The sequence below is a fragment of the Barbus barbus genome (genome assembly GCF_936440315.1).
Source record: "Barbus barbus genome assembly, chromosome: 24".
In the NCBI taxonomy this organism is placed as follows: domain Eukaryota; kingdom Metazoa; phylum Chordata; class Actinopteri; order Cypriniformes; family Cyprinidae; genus Barbus; species Barbus barbus.
In genome coordinates, this window is record NC_136752.1 from 26,874,257 (window position 1) to 26,893,192 (window position 18,936).

Sequence of the window (18,936 nt, forward strand, 5' to 3'; positions counted from 1 at the left end):
ACACACAGAGAGAAAAAAACAGCTCAGGATCAAATGGGCCAATTCTCCACGCCTGACACCGACCGAACGGTCGGATCCTGCCAGCCGCTCCCGCGATAATGAGCGTGATTTGTTAAACAGTAAATTAATGAATAATGAAATATCCAGGTTGATCAGTTAGGCTCGCGCTGCCTGCGGTCATCCCGCCTCGAGCAGGAATTACGCACGCCTGGCGCGTGTCTGGATGAACCATTTTTACAGTCCATTGCGTGACTGAGCTCAGACAAAGCTCTTCTCCGTCCTCTCATCCCAGAAAATAAATAAGATGATGGAAAAGAGACTTTCCACCAAAAGGGTTTAAATCTTTAGTCTTAGGACAAACCGGTTCAGCTGAAAGTCAGTCATGAAGCCGATCAAACCGATTTTTATTTGATATTTTAGTCCTTGTTTTTATATGGCCTTTGAGTTTTACTCCTCCCTCTTTTGATCATGAATTGACTGAATAAAATGGATTTTTAATGACCGATACTTAAACTTTTAGCTATGGGCCTATGTCCTAGGCTACTCCCGACCAATCATGGATGTTTGGTTACATCTTTGGATAAAAGAACTCAAAATGGTTTCAGTTGTTTGATAAAATCAGGGATTTGGGACTAATTAGCAGTATAGGCCATGGGGCTTTTTGTTGGTGCACATTTTATATTTATGCTTGGAAAAAAATAAAAATTGTCTACTTATTTTAGATCCTTACGATTTAATAAATAACAGTCAATAATTATCGAGTATAAAAGCAGGGATATTATTGGTTTGGTCTTATGGGTTTTTATTGTATCGTTAGAGGTAATGAGAACCGAGTTCGAGGGAAGGATGAAAGATCTCGGCTTGTGTTGTTTCAAGTCCCGTGGGTGAGAGCGAGGCTAGTCTTTTTTTCTGCTGAAGAGAAATCTCTGAATCTCGTAGAGATCCACGTCGCTCGCGGACATGCGGGTGCTGCACCTGGGTCACAATACTTCACGCATGACGAGTCACGCGACGGAACCCGCAGGCCACGCGCTCCTCCGCATTAAATACACCAGCGCGAGCGGATGCGCGCGGGGGTCTGACCTGCGGCCGGGATATGAGTTCACTTTACTGCCTCGACCGCGAATGCACGCCTTCAAGGGATTGTTTTCGATACATTTGGGCATTCTTTGCTTGCCTTAAAATGAGACAGAAAGATGCAGAATCACAATTCTCATTTCCGTTTTTTATTTCCGAGTTTTGTTGATTTCCGTTCTGCTGATTGCATTGTGATAATGAAAACATTACGAGATGTTTATATGGGCTAACACTGATAATATTCAGAACAATGTTAGATAAACATCGGTCTTTCAATTAAAGATTTTCACATTTTGACATTAGCTTAAATCATAATCTAGTCCTTGATGCTAATAAACGACGCTTTAATGCCTTGCTGGTCTACAAGTCTATATTGTTGTCAAATATTTTAATACTAACACCATTGACATAATTGACTGCAATTTATTATTATTTTTTTATATTATGGTTGCCTCTCTTGGTTCTGTCACAGCTGGATTTACAATGTTAACAAAAGAAATAGGCCATCAAAGGAACAAGATAGTCGTAGGCTATAAATGTGTTTTTATTTGGGGTAAAAACCTGTATTTTGGAGATTATGATTAAATTTATTTTCTAAAGTGAGTAATTATTGATTATTTAAAAACTAATGATATTAGGCTATTGTCTTTCTGAAGTAAAATATCTTTAGCAATTCCAATGTTAGCCTGTAAAAATAAACTTTTAATGCAAATGAAATAATTACATGGACTACTAGTAGGCTATATGATTACATAAACATTTTATTTATCTGATCATTTATTTTAGGTATTCGGAATTTAGGCACTTTTTAATTAAAACTGCTTTTTGAAACGTTGAAATGTTTCGTGCGTAAACCACGTTAATATGACACAGCAACAACTACAATAAAACACACTATTTATTCTTATTTCGAGATAAATGAAAATCACCAGACAAGAACCAACTTCTAGCCTTCACCACACAACACCGTATCTATGAAACAAAAAATACAAGATGCTATCTAAAACAAGCGTTCACCCACGCACAGAGACAGTCACAGATAGACGACCCAGTCTATTCCTATGTACAAACGCCCATTAAATTAAGCATAAATAAATATATACAAACATAAATAAAAGAACCTTCCTCACACAGTTAACCAAATATTAACCTTGACAGACAGGCTATAATCCAGCTTGCGGAACTGAGAGTGTGCGCACTCACGAGCGCGCAAAGGCTGCGCGTGGCCGTGTTCCAGCGCGCGCGGTCATCTCAGTTCTATGCAGCCTATAAGAAAGCGCACAAATCTGGGACCCTTTTTATGTCTATTTTCAAAAGTCTTTTTTTCGGTCAAAGCAAGCTTCCATTCAGCTGAAGTAGGGTTGTAAAACCAATGAACAATATTTAGGCCATAAAATGTGTTTTCTTTGTGTAAATGTTAGCATATATTAAAAAAAAACAAAACAAAAACAGAGGAGTTATCAGTGAAATAGTTGATTCAGTCGGTCAGCTAAGATGATTGCTATGTCAAAAGTAACTTAACTGAAAATGTCCTCACATTTTCACAACCAAATGGCCAAGACAGCACAAGCAATAGCAGTTTCAAATACAAAGAAATACAACCAAAAATACAAAAGAGTATACAAGCTATTCTGAATATTGCCAAAGGTGTTTTAAAGAATATGTTAGATCTCAGTGTTTTAAATCTTGGCTTGTAATGAATTGCTGTGTTTATGTAAAGTATATGTGTATTTTATGGGCTGTCAGATGGTGAATCTTTGTCATAAATCATACTGGATGTAACATCTATGATGACTGTAATGTAAATAGTATGATGCTTGTTGCAGCACAAATAGTTGCACATTTACAGCCTCTTTTTGGCAGACACTCAATTTCATTGTATTACTAAATGCAATAAAATGTCTTATATTTGAATATTCTGTCTCTTTCAAATCTATATGGAGCCAATTTTGTATTGACAACCACTTTTATGGACAGAAGATGATTGTTTTACTGTAGGTGTAGTTTTGGCGAAAGTTGCAAGGAATGTACTTAACATTGCAGAACTGTCCACCTATATTTTAATAAGTATTATTAAATATAGTAGTTAAAAATGTATCCACCAGTATCCCAAGCAAACCTGTCCTCCTGTATGCTGGCCATTACACTGATGAACACTCAAATATTAGGCATCAGATTCATGAGCATGTGTGTAAAGGACAGCCTGTGTCTAACATCATGTATGTCATACGTTGATACACAAAAACACACTCACAAACACTCCTCGAATATTTTCACACTCGCACACGAATGAGATGAAGATGGTGAGCGTGTCACAGCAGACTCGTGTCCTCCAGTCTCTTTTATCGTATCGTTCCTTTCGTTTTCCCATGATCTGTTGTCCACTCGCCACCTTCAACCCAGAATGTAAAACGCAATGTCATAAAACTAGAGTTTATAGAATCTCTGAACATCTCCAATGACTTGACTTCCTTGATATCGTATTTCCACAGTTCATTTCCTGTGTTTTTCCTCTTTCTCTCCAGCTCCTTTGGAGCCGTCTGCAGGTGTGTGTCGGTTGGGGGTGGGGTTGTTCAGGAACATCTTGTCGAGGCCTTTAAGGGCTTCAGTCAGGTAATTCTGTAAAGCCGTGAGGGCGGCGCAGATGGCTGGAGAACCAAAACCGTGTGTGATGAAGCTGAAGTGTGACAGGCAGCTCTGGATTCCTGGCTCCAGGATGTGTGTAGGCCGAGAGTTTCCTAATGGAGTGCGATCTTGAGCCAACAGGTCTGTGAACTCCTTACACAATTGCCTGAGAAGAGAAGAGAGACAGAGATGAAACCCAGAATTTTCCATTATCAATCCAAAAATTGCAAATGTGTTCTTTACTGGCATTGAGGGTTCCACAAAGAACATTTAAAATCCATGGAACCTTTCCATTGCACAAAAACATTGGCTCTCAGAAGCAGTCAAACTGACGTCATCAGAGAAGGAATGGCATTCCAGAGCAGAAGCAAATTATCAGATTTTAGATTAAAGATTTTCAGTGGATTAACTTGCATGGATTAATTGTTTACATTAAGACTAGTAATGTGCACTACCAAAATAAATATAGTAAATTTTTATTTCATGTGGACTTTAAATTCCGAATTAGAGGTTACCCAGCAGGCACAGGATGTCAATATAACTTAAAGTTGAGAATATAATTTCGATTGAGAATAAAAATCGGGTTGATGTCAGTATTTGACACTAATTTGACAATCACTTAACGTTGGATTTTTGGTTACACAACCTAAAAACAACAAATATCATTGGACATCAAATTAACATTGACATTAGACGTTGCATTGACATTGAATTTTGGTCACTCGACGTTGCAGCCGAGATTTAACCATGCATCTTATGATGATGTGTGCCTGCTGAGTAATTTAAAGCTAAATGTATATTCCTAACACTCAAGAACAAAAATGACATATGTCTCACAATTAATAATGATGTAAAAGTTAATGCTCCTTTCAACAATGTAATTTTGCACTAAATTTAATGTATGCTGTGTGATAAAAATTTGTACTATATACTGTTAATATTTTCTGTATGTATTGTGTTTATTGCTGCTGGTCTCAAGATGAGTGTTTGCACAAGGGGAATGAGGGAACTATATTTTATTACTTATTCTGTAGGAAACAACTTCGACTTAACATGCCAATAAATGCACAACATTCTGCTAATGGGACAGTGTGGGGTCCAGACATGCTCTGCCTACAGCAAGACTAGTCAAGTGGGTTTTAGGATCAATCCCACTAACTGTGTCCTATCCAATTCCTTTACCATCTACACAACTGTGATCCAATCAGAGAATGTCGTGACATTTTTTCATGGCGCATCAAGCATGACAAATTCTTCATTCACATTTATCCAGGGTTTCTGCAGGATTTTTAAGCTCAAATTTAAGACTTTTTAAGACCTGCACAAATAAAATTAATATGAGCGGGGTAGTGCAATGGCTATAGTACCATATTAAACTGTAAAATGACCGTAAAAAGCATAATTTACAATTCAGATACAAGTTTTCACAAAAACAAAAAGTTTTGTAAAATGATCAACTTTACATTTCAGCCTTTAAACCATTTTTAAGAAAATGGATAAGTCAAAAGTATTAATAATATTGATTTTAACAATTATTATCAATAATTTATTATATAAATTGGATAACATGAATTAGGGGTGTGCGAAATTGGCAAAAAATTATATTTTGATATTTTCTGGGATTTTATCGATAACGATAATTAGACGATATTTTGCTCAGTGTGTTATTGTGCTGGTATCTTAAAGATTACCATGGACAACTGACTCCTGGATTTTTTTGATATTCTTCATATTCTGTGTTCACAGCAGTAATAGAAAACGTTTTATGGGCATTTTTACCTTTAAGCCACTTTTTTGTAAAAGTGTGCATCATCTTTTGAGTCAAAAAAATTCTTGCATTTGGGCTTTTACCAAGCAAATTAAATCAGTATCAAGAAAATGTATCTTTGCAATGCATCTGAAGTGGCATTTAGATATATTTACACACTGTTTAATGCAGCTCAGAAGGACATAGAATGCTAACCTGCAGTTACAGATGCATAAATAATGTTTTGATCTTTGAAACAAAACGTTGAAAACTGATGTTTGAAATTATTTAAAATAAATTAAATTAAAACGGCCAGCAGGTGACAGTAAGTCAGCTTTAATAAGTGAGTCATTGCGATTGAACCGAATCATTTAAACGTTTGATTCATTCAGGAACGAAACCCATGTTGATCAGAGACGCAAAACAGTGCTGTGGTTGTGTTTGGAATCATTTTTGTTGTAGAAATAGAGCAAAAGCAGGAAATATGGTGTCTAAAACGTAAGTCTAATTAATATTAACTTCTCGTTTATTGAACTGTTGAATAAAATCAATATCACATTTGTAATCATGCTGATTTTTGGAGAAAAAAATGGCACTCTTTGTGTGATATTAACTATGAAATGATATAAATAGGCTATACATTTGCTGCGCACATATCTTAAATTATGTGATCATTCTAGATGTATTTTAATAGACAGAATCGTGCAGTGAAATAGTTTAACCTCTGTTAGATTCATTCATGTTTATTTAATGAAATCATAGCCTTTTGAAGTTTAATCGTCACATTCAGCCATATCGCCATTCTGGTCTTTCCGTCTCCAAATTTAAGACCACTTGAAATCATAATTAAGACTTTCTTGTACAATTTAAGACTTTTTAAGAATCCCTGTCATCAGAACATATATCAGAAGTGACGTGCTTGATCTTCTGTATCAGTTAAAGAAACGCGACCTGATCGCATCATACATTTTTCAAGAAATGAATTTAAGTCATAAGTTGAATTAAACAATCAAATGGAAAATACATCAAACATGATTCCATTAAAAAGGCCTTTCTGCCTCCCAAAGAAGCAGAAAAGAACTGTCATCTTACTGCCATGGATATTCCTACTTATTTCTTTATACATAAATCTACATATTCTTTTAACTGAGTGTGAAATATTGATTATAAAGGAGAACTCATACATAATATCAAAGCCACTGCATAGCAACACTGAAAACCCTCATCCATAAATTACAAACACTGTGACTTCAGCATTTGGACATTTATGATGAAATTGATCAAATTAAAAAATATGAAATAAAAACGTTGGCTATGTTAGGCTCACAGAGATCAAACAGTAAAACAATTACAGAATCCTTAGTTCATATCAGACCCATGTTTGTCGATCTCAATATCTCACATAATGGTGAGGTGATTGCTTGATGCTCATAATTATGTTGAGTAATAGAAAACACTTAGATAACAGGTGCTCTGACAGGTTCAAGCTTGCAATGGTTCAGTCGCTTTGTGGTGTCCCTGAGAATCATGGGTAAAAGGCATGTTTCTTATCCCCCTATCACACCGCGAGCAAATGGTCTCCAAAAATATTTTTTTTAAAGGATGACATCTACTTTAAATGAAACTCTCCAGTGTTCACTGTCCATAGATATGAAGAAAAGAGAGAACTTGAAATCCTCAGAGCAAAGCATGCATATTTCTGCTTCTGAGAGCAAAGCCCATCAATTAGAATAAAGCCATCAGTTTAACTTTCAGTCTACTGGGAGAGTGTCTTTATCTGTCATTACAGGGGAATATTCCGTCCTCAGCATATTTCACTTCCTGAAAGAGGCAGTGCTCTCAATATTCATGCTTTTCTTGCTTTGGGGAATCATATAGAAAAATACATTTTAGCCATGTGCCCAGATGGCCTGATACTAATGTCCTCCATGCTTCTCTGAAACTGCATGCTTGTGACCAATAAACATCCAATAATGATATGGCAAGCAATGTAATTCATATAATTATGATGTCTGAAATTTGTAAGGTTAATTTAAAATCAATTAAATTGATTATTTTCCAAATGAAGAAAAAAAAAATTATTGTCTTTTAAAAACTACTTGTGTCCTGTTCATAATAACAATGCTTTGAGGTGCAATGTAATCTCAAATAAGAATCTGAGCAAACGACCACACTTCAATCTTTAAAAGGTCATTTGTGACAAACAGTTCAAATGCCTCCAACTGGCAGCGTTGCAGAGCCCTGCTGCGGCATCTGCAGTTGTCTGGACTTGTCAGATTTTGACCCACATTCGCTTTCGCGTCTCAGAACCACAAACAGTCTTGTTGTCCAGTCGGGAGAGCGCAGCGCGCCTCTCTCTCTCATTCCAGAGCGACAGAACGCGAGTGCCCGAGGCGCGTGCAGGGGCGGGGGCGCGGGCTGACTGACGGGACTTTGACAGACAGACTGTGAAAGGAGAGGCGAGGGAGGAGGGATGACCTTAGGCAAAACTTCAAGGGGAAAGCTGGCACTTTAAGACTTGAAACATTTCACTTAAATATAATGAGTTTCTAGCTCTGTGCCAGGCTGAGATGGATAAGAGACGCGTGTTTCTGCTGGACCTGAACTGCCTCGTTAGAAACCAGCTAAACGTGTCAAAACGCACGGCGGACAGCTATCAAAGCGACAGTCCGTGATGGATTCAGCATTCACCTCGAAATGTGGCTACACATTTGTTCAGATGAGGGCGGTCATGTACCAGCTTCCAAAGAAAGCAACAAATGCATAAATCACAGTTAAACAATACACTGTGACACGTTATGTACATACTTTGTGGCGAGCAGCATGTTCTTTCGCGAGTGCAGTTCGTTTGGATCTGTGTGCTGTCTGTTCAGATATTCAGACACGGCCTTTGTGGGAAATTCAGTTTCACAAATATAGCCAAAGTCCCGAGCCAAATGAACAGCTTCTCCTGGAAATGAAAAATAAACACAGTATGGTGAAATGGAATTACTCCACATCTTCGCTTAAAATATTTTTATACTAAACTACAGCTGTAGCTGCAACTGAAAGATTGCGGTGCAGAAACAATCAGACAGTCACAACAATAATTATATGAAATTAAAATGACGTTTTACTGCTTCTGCATCTGTTAACTATTTGCACCGCCTAAGGAAAATAGCCTAAATCAGATTAGAGAAACTCCCAAGGCAATACAATTTAATTTAACATGTTCGTGGTTCGTTCGTAAATTCACATTTTCATTTTAGGCTTAAATTGTAAAATTATTCCAGATCCACGACTGAAACTAAGTGCGTTACAAAAAAAATATCCGATCTTGTTTTCCATTTCAGTTGGCTATTTTGTTCCTCATTGAAGGGCCTAAATTCCCAAACAGGTGAAAATAAAAATCTAAATAAGAAATAAGAATCAGATGTCCTGCTTTACCTTCTACTAGAGACGTCAGTAAAGTGACATTCGCTGCTTTGCGTCTCCCCGCGGGCAAATTCAAGCCGATTTTCTCCAGCTTTTCCCTCAGTGATCTACCACCATTTTTCGACTTCGCTCTGAGGACAGCGAAGGCATAATTAGAGACGTGTTTTATCACGGATTGACAGCAAAGATACACCATGAAAATGTAAAATCAGACGTGTTATTGGCAGGAGTAGCCTAGGCTAATTTAATAATCTCTCAAAAACAAACAAACATTTTTGTTCAGGGTCCAACGTAGGCTGTTCAACGTCTCGTCAGAAACTGCAGATGTGGTCACAACCCAGATGTTTTTCAAAGATTTTTGTCTTTAATCCATTGACCTCTGCTCTGCTAATAATGTGGATTCTGGCTGATTTATCGATGCTCTCACCTCCGTAGAACCCCGCCAAGCAGAGAGGCGTTGAGGCACTCAGGCGGAGAGAGGCGCCGCTGGACCTCGCCGACCGTCACTTTATATTTGGATGTGGAGCTAAGAAGAGACAGGCGGCCGGGAACCGAGCAGAAGACCTCGTTGACGTTCACGGCGATCCCGCCGATCAGACCGTCTTTGTTCATCATCAGAGAAGCGATGCTCTTGTGTGGAACTGGAACTGTGCGAGAGAAACAGACAGAAAACTGAGCTCCGTCGTATAATATAGATAGACTCACATTTATGATGCACTAGCTGTGTCTTCTCAAAATGACTCCAGGTGTTATTATTTTAAGATAATGTCTAAGACTAGTTACAGCCAGCCCAGGTTTGTGGGAAGGTTATGTAATGTGAAATCTTGGCACATGAAAGCGCCGTGAGGTCAAGCCCTCGGCTGGCCCGGGTCACCCCGCACGCGCCCGGAGCTGCCAGCGCGTGCTGCTGCTTTCTTACCCTACATGTTAGGCTACCAACTTTAGGCTATATATATAACAACAACTGCGTTAAAAAAATAAAGGCCTGTGCATGGTTCAATTTGTTTCCAACGTGATGAAAATGCTAGCATTAGGCTAGACTTGGAAATGTTGCCAGGCACTGAGGTTTAGTCCTTTCCTTTCGTTTATTCAGTTACACTTTCCTGTCAGCTTTTGTTTCCACAATGATATTTCAACACTATTTACTTCGCTCAATTATTATATTATCGATTGGCGATGGACACGTGCTAATAACATTAACTACCTACTTTTCAAATCACCCCCTCACCTCCACACACAAACTCACAAGCTGACCGTCAAACGACGTCTACTAACTTAAGCGCTAATGGAGTAACGAGCGCTCGAGCCCGCGGAGATCTCTGCAGGGGATAATAGAGGAAACGAGCTCACGAGATCCCCGCTCAGAAAACCATCCATCACAGCGGCCACTTAAAGGCCGTCTCTTCTGGGAGGCCCGTGCTCCGTTAACTAAATTACCGGCAAATGTCCCTCATAACGGACCAATATTAACACGAGCCCAGGGATTGTTGCTTGAGCTCTTACTGACTGCATGAAGGCCTTATCTCGGAGTAAACCTCCGTGGAGAAATTATATCAACAAAGTGGTGCTTAAATGTCGATTTTACACAGTCATGTTCCCAAATAAAATAGATAGGCATGCATAAATCTGGAATTTGCGCTACTGTTTTAATGAATAAAAGGAAAGAGAATAACTTAAGTCAATAATAAACGATAAATTGGTCGATTACTAGCTAAAACGACACTAAATTCTTTGTAGTGACACAAATAAAGAGTTCGATTATAACGGTGACGATATGATTCTAGAAATATGCAATGGCCTCCAATTCCTCTTGCTTTGGCTGGGCGTCCAAGGTTAAGAAAATAGGCAGGTGACATCATTTAAATACCAGATGTGGTTCAGCGCATGCGTAAAAAGGTGTGCCAAGGTGTATTCACCTGAAATGCTTTTTCCCCCTAAATCCATAGAACAGTGATTCCTTTTATCAGCACTTTTCCCCCAAAACCCAGTGATCGTTGAAAACTATGAAATTATCAAATAATTAAATACAGCACTGGCATAATTCTTCCAGCCATTTTCTAATTTACCTTTTTTAATGACTGACTGATCCAGGATGCTCATCCCGTTGTTTGCGTCCTCCATAGCCTAAAAAGGCAGAATAATAAGAAAACATTTAACTTTTGAACAAACGCTGCAGCAATTATAAAAATTCAGATAACTACAGAACAATGACCTTCTGTTTAGAATGAAAATACCAGTAGATTCATAATTTATTTATTTTTTATTTAATAAAATAAAATAACCTTTAGTTAGGTTATGTTTTATAATAATTTTGGGTAGAAAGGCAAATAATCATTGTCCAGTCAGCTGAACGCATAAACTTGTCAAATGACGAAAATTAGATATGATGTGTGCAGAGATATATTGATCAAAAAACAGATGGTTAGAAACGTGAACCGAGCAGACGATGTCTAAACAGATTTATGGTTGGTGAAGTTTTCATTTTTAGTCATGCAACAATCATTTTAAGTTAAACAGCAGTTTTCCTCAACAGAGGCCTAACGTTATTGCTTTTAAATATTATTGATAACGTACAAATATAGTTTCAAAAACCAAAATGTGTTTACAACCACAACAGAACATTGTTTTTGATAACAAGCAAGCCAGGGTATTTCTAATATCAAGCTCTACTACTATTAGCCTACTAAATACTTGTGCTAAAGATAGTTTGGATTCTGTTTATTGATAAAAATTCATTTAATAAAAATTTTTGTAACTTGTCACAGAAAATGTCAACAGATCAGAAAACACCCTGAAAATATACAGAATTATAGCACAAAGAGCTACTGCAATTATTTAAAATACAAGATAAAAAAAAAAATCAATGAAATCGTTAAACGTTGCTCATACACTAAAAAAAAAATGCTGGGCTGTTTAAACCTAATGTTGGGTCAAATATGGACCAGCCGTTGGGTTAAATTTTTAGGCTACATTAATGTTTTAACACAAAAGTTTGGTTAGTCCATATTTGACCCAAAGCTGGGTTGATACAACCCACCATTTTTTAAAATAGACATTCTAAATGATTTATTACACGTCTTTGTGCAATTTCTATCCGACAAAAGAGGTTATTTTCAAAGCCCCCCCACAAAAAAAAAAAAATCAAACCAACCTGCACATCCTCCATGCCGTGCGCCAGGCCATGAAGGGATAGACCATCTCCCATCCCCGCCTCGAGCCCGTGATGCGCGGAGTGGAGCAGCACGTCTGGTCGGCGCACGGTGGAGTAGTCCCGCCGGGGGTCCAGACCCGAGAGCTGCGGTAAAGAGGCTCGAGGCTGCGGCAGTAAACCTCCGCTCTCCGTGCCCACGTCCTGCCGCTGCCGGGAGCCCCACGGATGCTGCTGGGACTGGTGAAGAGCGTTCAGAGAGTAGGGGTCACTGACGTGTGAGTACGGGTCCTGACTCTGGTGATACGGCAGCGGCTGGTACGGCGGCGGAAAGTACGGTGGTTGGAAGTCCGAGGAAGGTGTGTGAGAGAGCGGCGGAGCGCTGGAGTATGGCCCCTGAGAGACCGATCCCAGCTGGGACAGTCTGGAACTGTGGCTCGGTACCCCATCGTGGCGGTCCTTCAAACGAAGAAAAGAATATAAATACTATTACAAACCAACCATTTGTTTTAATGTTCTAATAAAATTAAAAAAAAAACTTTTTGGATGTTTTGAATGGCTACTGGAACGAATCCAGCGACACTGAAAGAGTATTTACTAGAAGCTATAGGCTGTACCCTATATCGGCGCCCGCGGTGATCCGAGAAAGTACAAAAGCTTTCAAAATATTTGCATTTTCGGACTGATTCATGTGTAACTTAACAAAATATTTCTAAAACGAGGCATAAACGCAGGTTTTAAGTTACCACCCTTACGAAAATTAACCATGGGTTTACCACAAATAAAGCCAAAAAACGATGGTTTACTAATTAAACCACGGTAACCACAAAGTAACCATGGTTTTCCCACACTAACCATAGTTTAACCATGGTATTTGTAGTAAAACTGTGATTAGCTATACAAATGGTAATCGATACGCCAAAAAAAAAAACTATACTGCACTTTAACTACAATAAAACCATGGTTAGTTTTCGTAAGGGTAAGCTCGCAACATCATAAGCAAAACCCGCATGCTACCTTTTTACCACGCAGCTACAAAAAAGTATTTTCTTGGTGTTCTCAGACTCACCGTGGAGGAATACGCGTGCACTAACATCTGGACGAAAAAACGCGAGCTCGTTCAGAGCAGAAGGACACGCGACAACGCGACACAAGCTCGCCTGAAGAAAAACGCGCTCCTTTCTCAACTCCTCATGACCACACGGAGCAAAAACTTGATTTGTTTATTTCAGCTCAAATGGCTTCTCCTACACAGCCCCGTTCCTCCAGGTATCGGTTCTGTTCTTCCCGATCCGGTGCTCTGATCCAGAGTGCGGTGCTCCGTCCGTTCGCCTCGCTACACCTCCTCAGAATAATTGTTATTCATGCCTCCTCTAATATTGCAGGAATACTTAAAGCAGTGGGGAGCAGCGGAGCGTGAAGGCGCTGCTGCTGTAAGTGACGTTCATTCAGGAGGAGGAAACACTCGCGCGCTGTTTTATTCCCCTCTCTGTTTGAGGTCCTGCATGCACGGGTCTGGACCTCTTTCTTTTGCCATTGTTGTCTTTTATGTTATTGTTGTCTGTGCACAGTCCATTTATCTCCAGCCAGAACAAACGAATAGCCGGAATCAGCTGCTTTGAACAGGCAGATGGACAGAGGCCTTATTCACAAGCACTATATACTCACATACTTTAATACGCATTATAACCACTAAATCACACTCACCATAGCTATTCAGACTCACAATAGCAAAATTGGATTCCACCATATATTAATGTTAGATACTTCAGTTAGGCTCAATTATAAAAAGAAGCCATATTTCCACAGCTTATATATCTGATACAAAGCGTTATTTGGAGCTTATGTACCACAACTACGCCATTCCTATTCCAGACTCACCATAGTTTCACATGCACGTGTGTTTAACCAGGCCCAGGTCTCTGATAAACAAAAACATGAACTTCATAATAACAATATGATGACACTAATATGATAAAACACTCATCGCGGTTTAAACCTTCCCTAATAATACATTTTTGGTTTCTGCACCGGGTGACAGTTTAAAGTCCTCCACTAATGGTGCCCCATTAAACAGCTCGTATAATGGTCGATTTCACGGACTGGGGTCGAAGTGTTTAATTACACGCGTGACGGTGACTGTGAGAGAAAAGCCATGTGTGACTCTCTGGGTCGGCATCCCGCGAGGTTTTTCCAAAAACCACCACGAGTTTCTCCCACGAGCTCGAGCTCATTCAGGGGAATCCACGGGACTCCCGCGCGTGACACTGCGTCCTCTCCTCAGATGCGATTCTCTTATTAATGCATCGATGGCAGGCTCTCAAGAAAATAATGCGAGAAGTTTTTCAGTGCATATAAACATTTTCTTATATTTACGCTAACTCTTTTAGACTTTATAAAATATCACCTTACATAAATACAAACAATAGCTATTAACGTAAAAATAGAGAATTTAAACGTGCCTCTTTTTGACAATTAAAGCAATTACAGATTATTATTTTTTTTACAAATTTCAGAATTTGTAAAGTTATAATATTAAAAACTCTTCTGTAAACAAATGCAAAAATAACTACATTTACAGTAGTTATCACTACATTGTTAATACAAAAACAAACAAAAAGCAATTGGGTAAAAAATGAATAGGCCTATGACAAAATGCTTCTAAGTCAAACGTTTATCATTTGATTTTTTTCCTTATTTAAATAACCAGAATAACCCCCCTATATCAACAAGAGACCAAACATATTAGAAAAATATAAAAACACGACCAAATGCAATGTAATTTTTGTCGTTATATAAATAATACAGTGAAAAAGCAGATGCAGATACAGTTTGTCTTCTCGTTACCTCGTATATATCTTCATACTTGACATTTTCCACCAGTTTCCACAGCATGTTCGCGAGCTGATCCCTGTATAACGAGTGCATTCATGTGAAGAGTGAAGATCTCAACTCTCTCTCTCTCTCTCTCTCTCTCTCACTCACTCCCAGAAAACGTAAAGCTCACAGAAAAATCCACGATTCCCCTTTACGGTGTTTGTCTGCGTGTGTGCTGTACCGGCGTTGATACAGTGAATGTCTAATGTTAAGTGTGTTGACTTTGAGCTGCTGCGGGGGGATGCGCTCAGACTCCAGCTCCATCATCAACTGCAGATGAAGTGAACCTCGGTCTGCCATTTTACACGACAGAGTCAACGTGTGAGCACGGAATTCAAAGGAAACAGAATAAAAGTATTAAACCAAAACCACATAACCTAAAATAATCAATAGCTTTGATATATAATTTCAAAAGTCATTCTTGCAAAGTCCATAAACAGTTGGAAAAGGTGATGATGGGTTGATAAAAATTATAGGTGCATTTGTTTATTCACCGAGTAAGTGAAAAGACAGGGGTTTTGATAGCTACAAATCTGTCATTGCTGTAAGCAAACATTACCTCAAAGACACGCAAGAAAGCGAGGTGAGATGTCCACAGCTGCAGCGATGAGAGGCAGTCCAGTGCGCCCCCTGCTGGTCAGTCAAACATACACTTAAACACTGAAAAGAGAACAAGAGGCTCGTTTCAGGTTGACTGGAAATAGAATAACAAAACGTTTCAGCTTGTTTTGAGACGAGGTCAAACACTCACAGTTTCTGACATCCACATGAACCGCGGTGCTCAACCCAGCTCCTGCAGAGTTAGTCCCCAGCCCTGCTCGAACACACCTGTTTGCACCTGACCCTTCTCTAAGCTCCGCCCCTTGGTTACTATTGCTGCCTCAGAGAAGCTGTAAAGAAAGTTTCATAGGAACAAACTGTTTTCGAATTAAACGTGATCAGGTGGTAAAATGGAATGAATTGTGACGCTAAACATTTTTAATCTCTCGTTTTCGTAAAGGAATTATTAACTGAGAATCAGAACTGAGGCAAACACTATTCACAGTTATATAAAATAAAATAAAAATGAAAAATCAAGTGGTCACAGTGAAAGGCGATACTGTGAACTTAGTTTTATCAGCACCGCAGTGACCTGAATCAAAATGAAAACTAACAAACAGACATGAATTTACCTTAAAGCAAATGAAGGATATTTTTAAAAATTATTTTGAAGATGTATTTGGGAATGAGACCTGACGCATAGTTTAAAACGCAAGTTTATCAATTATTTCCACAAAAATGAGTTTAAAATTGTGCAAAAACACACAAATCCTCCAAAGACTGACATTTTAGGCAACAGAAAAGGCTTATCTAAAAACTAAAAGTCCTTGGAAAAAATACAGTTAAATAAATAAACAAACAAATGGAAACAATAAACTAAAATATGAATGAAGTAAAGTTATAAGCAGGGGATTATTATTACAGTTTTTACTCCAGCAAATATGTATTTCTTAAGGTAGGTTTATTTCTGAAGACACAAATCTTTAAAAAAAAAGAAAAAAGGCTACCAAACATTATTAATTGCTCAGGAAAAATAGGCCACAGGTCAGTGAGCACAAGTTGATCTTTTGTGACAACATGCCCCAGTAGCAGACACTTATAAGTTGTCACAAAAGGAGCCTGCCTACTGTCTGCAACATGTAAATAATAAAGCAATTATTCAAGGTAACAAACAAAAATATATTGTAATTAACTGTCATTAATAAATCAAATAAAATGTCAAACTAAAACATAAATCCAAAACTGAAATTTAGGCACACTGAATAATTATTAATAATTTAAGTTATTGTATTCCATTTAATGTAATTCATTTCAGTGGTTAAGTAAAAAAATTAACACAAGTACTTACAGTTTATCTTATAATCTTGCATCTAAAAATCGGAGACCAATATATTTAAATAGATAACATAAGTTGTTGCAGTATGACAGACAGTTGCAGTGATCCAGTGTTTCTGTTCATGTAGAGCTGTAACAATTCCCCCTTCCTGCACAAGAGGTCACTAGGTCACTAGAAATACACAGTTTTCCAATTTTGTTACTGAAATATGATTTGTATTGTCAACATTTTGCTGCATGCCCTAATATTTTCCAGAATGATTTAAATCATGTACTGAGGGACATTCTTGTTTGAGACTAACTGAGCTCACTGATCATGACCCAGTTTCATGCCAGTTTCTCAGATCTGTTTCATTGGCCATTAAGATGCTGCCTGACGTATGGAAGAGTGAAAATAATCTCTGATTAATGTTTCAGCAGCCCCGCTGCCACAGAGAAAGTGCCAGAGCCAAACACACACAAACACACACACGCTCACTCTGGGCATGTCTAGAGGCCGTGACAGATGTCCAAACAGTTTGAGAGAAAGTAGGCTCATTCTGCACAGACTTTGATTAGAATTCAACACAATCACATATTAAAATTCTCACAGAACACAAAAAACAGGAGCACACAGAGATTCTGACGCATACACGCATGCATGTGTGCATAAACACATCTCTGGCATTGCAAAAACATGTTTTGACACATTTTCATAAAAGCTTAGAATATTAAAAAAAGACAAAATAATTATTACATTGTTATAAGTGTGCACATTTTGTTAATTAAATAATTAAAATGTGCATAATAAAAAATATTTGAATACTTATTTGTACACTAAATTTATTATATAATTTTAACGTGTGTGTGCATGTTTATGTGGTTTATGAGGACACAAATTTGTATAATGACATGGGTATGACAGAATATTACAATATGAAGGTGGTTTATGAGGACACTGCCTATGTCCCTGTAATTCAAAAGGCTTCTAAAACATACTAAATGGTGTTTTTTTTGAAAATCTAAAAATGCACAAAGTCTCCTGTGAGGGCTAAGTTTAGGTGTAGGGTTGGTGTAGGGCAATAGCACACACAGTTTGTTCAGTATAAAAACCATTACGCCTATGGAGAGTCCCCATAAACCACAAAAACCAACGTGTGTGTGTGTGTGTGTGTGTGTGTGTGTGGGTTCAAGCATCGACTGCCATTGCACAAGATGGCCACAAGATGGCGCGCGAGTAACGTGATAAATATCCATTGAGTTCATGTCGAAGGCTTTCAGAAGAGGGAAGAAGTCTTCAGCTATGATAAACCAAGTCCAGATGCTTCAGATTCATCCAGATTGTATGATGACTTGTACAAATAATAATCTTTACAAACACGTTTCCCATTGGACTTTCAAAGTAGCCTACCCAGTAAAATCTGAGTGGCCTAAATCAAAAAGAAAATCCGGTGACATCCGGGCAAATCCTTATTTGTTTATATTTTAATGTGAATAGTTTTACTAATTATCGTTGTTGAAATACAATGAAAAATCGATGGCGTGGTCACTATAGGGAGCAAAGTAGGCCTAAATGTGCTTGGACTCATTTTGGTACTACAAAAGCAATTATTACAGCCTATAATATTAACATCCAGTGTAGCCTATGCGTGTAAGAATACATTTAGACCTTCGTTTTATCTGAATACAGTTGTTGTGTCTGTTATTTATGATCATTTAACTCAGAACCGCTGGGTTGAACAGTCTGACTTGATCGATTGAGAAATAATTTACTCTGAAAATGATTGTTTGTTAACAGAATAAGTGCCAATTGTTTGGTTGTGAGTAGCCTGGCTTTTCTGTATTTTCCTTTTCATTTGCATTTTACTTTATAAACTTGCAATTAATTACTCACCTCGTAAACTAGGTCGAGTCCACGTCGTAGCGTATTATATTAAAGCTGAACTTTATGCATTGAACATCACACATGCATTAGAACTGCCCAAGCTGATAAAACACACTCGTGATCAATAAATGCGCTAATTATGCGTCAAGGCTGTTTGGGTTTTCCTAAGATGGTGTTATTGGGATAGGCTATTTAGGCTACGTTCGTTAACGTTGACTAGTCGCTGATTATTGAAAGTACTGAGATCAGACAGCGGTTTCCTCCCAAAAAATATTTGAATATGAATGCGAATCGCTTTTATCTTGAGCA

The 18,936-nt window shown here is 38.2% G+C and overlaps 1 protein-coding gene across 2 annotated transcripts; it reads right to left on the bottom strand.

Moving 5' to 3' along the window:
- Nucleotides 1–1,821: 1,821 nt before the first annotated feature.
- Nucleotides 1,822–15,176, bottom strand: LOC306843693 (transcription factor AP-2-beta). 2 transcript variants are annotated; one of them, XM_079375315.1, is made up of 7 exons: nucleotides 14,859–15,176; nucleotides 12,015–12,470; nucleotides 10,930–10,987; nucleotides 9,291–9,510; nucleotides 8,876–8,994; nucleotides 8,258–8,399; nucleotides 1,822–3,868 (listed from the first exon to the last, which is right to left on the bottom strand). In XM_079375315.1, the coding sequence occupies exons 1-7, from the start codon at nucleotides 14,937–14,939 to the stop codon at nucleotides 3,571–3,573; spliced, it is 1,374 nt and encodes a 457-aa protein (XP_079231441.1). In that variant the 5' UTR covers nucleotides 14,940–15,176; the 3' UTR covers nucleotides 1,822–3,570. The 2 variants fall into 2 exon arrangements, with proteins under 2 accessions (XP_079231441.1, XP_079231442.1); XM_079375316.1 differs by lacking the exon at nucleotides 14,859–15,176 and adding an exon at nucleotides 13,081–13,506 and having other exon boundaries at nucleotides 1,959–3,868.
- Between the last annotated feature and the right edge of the window lie 3,760 nt (nucleotides 15,177–18,936).

Bases quoted from the DNA above. Each gene is read 5' to 3' on its own strand.
- LOC306843693 (XM_079375315.1), bottom strand. From the start codon at position 14,939: ATGCACTCGTTATACAGGGATCAGCTCGCGAACATGCTGTGGAAACTG. The intron at 12,471-14,858 runs GTAACGAGAAGA...CTTCGTTTGAAG, and splicing joins AGTATGAAGATATATACGAG to GACCGCCACGATGGGGTACC. The intron at 8,995-9,290 runs GTGAGAGCATCG...CGCTGTCCTCAG, and splicing joins CTTGGCGGGGTTCTACGGAG to AGCGAAGTCGAAAAATGGTG.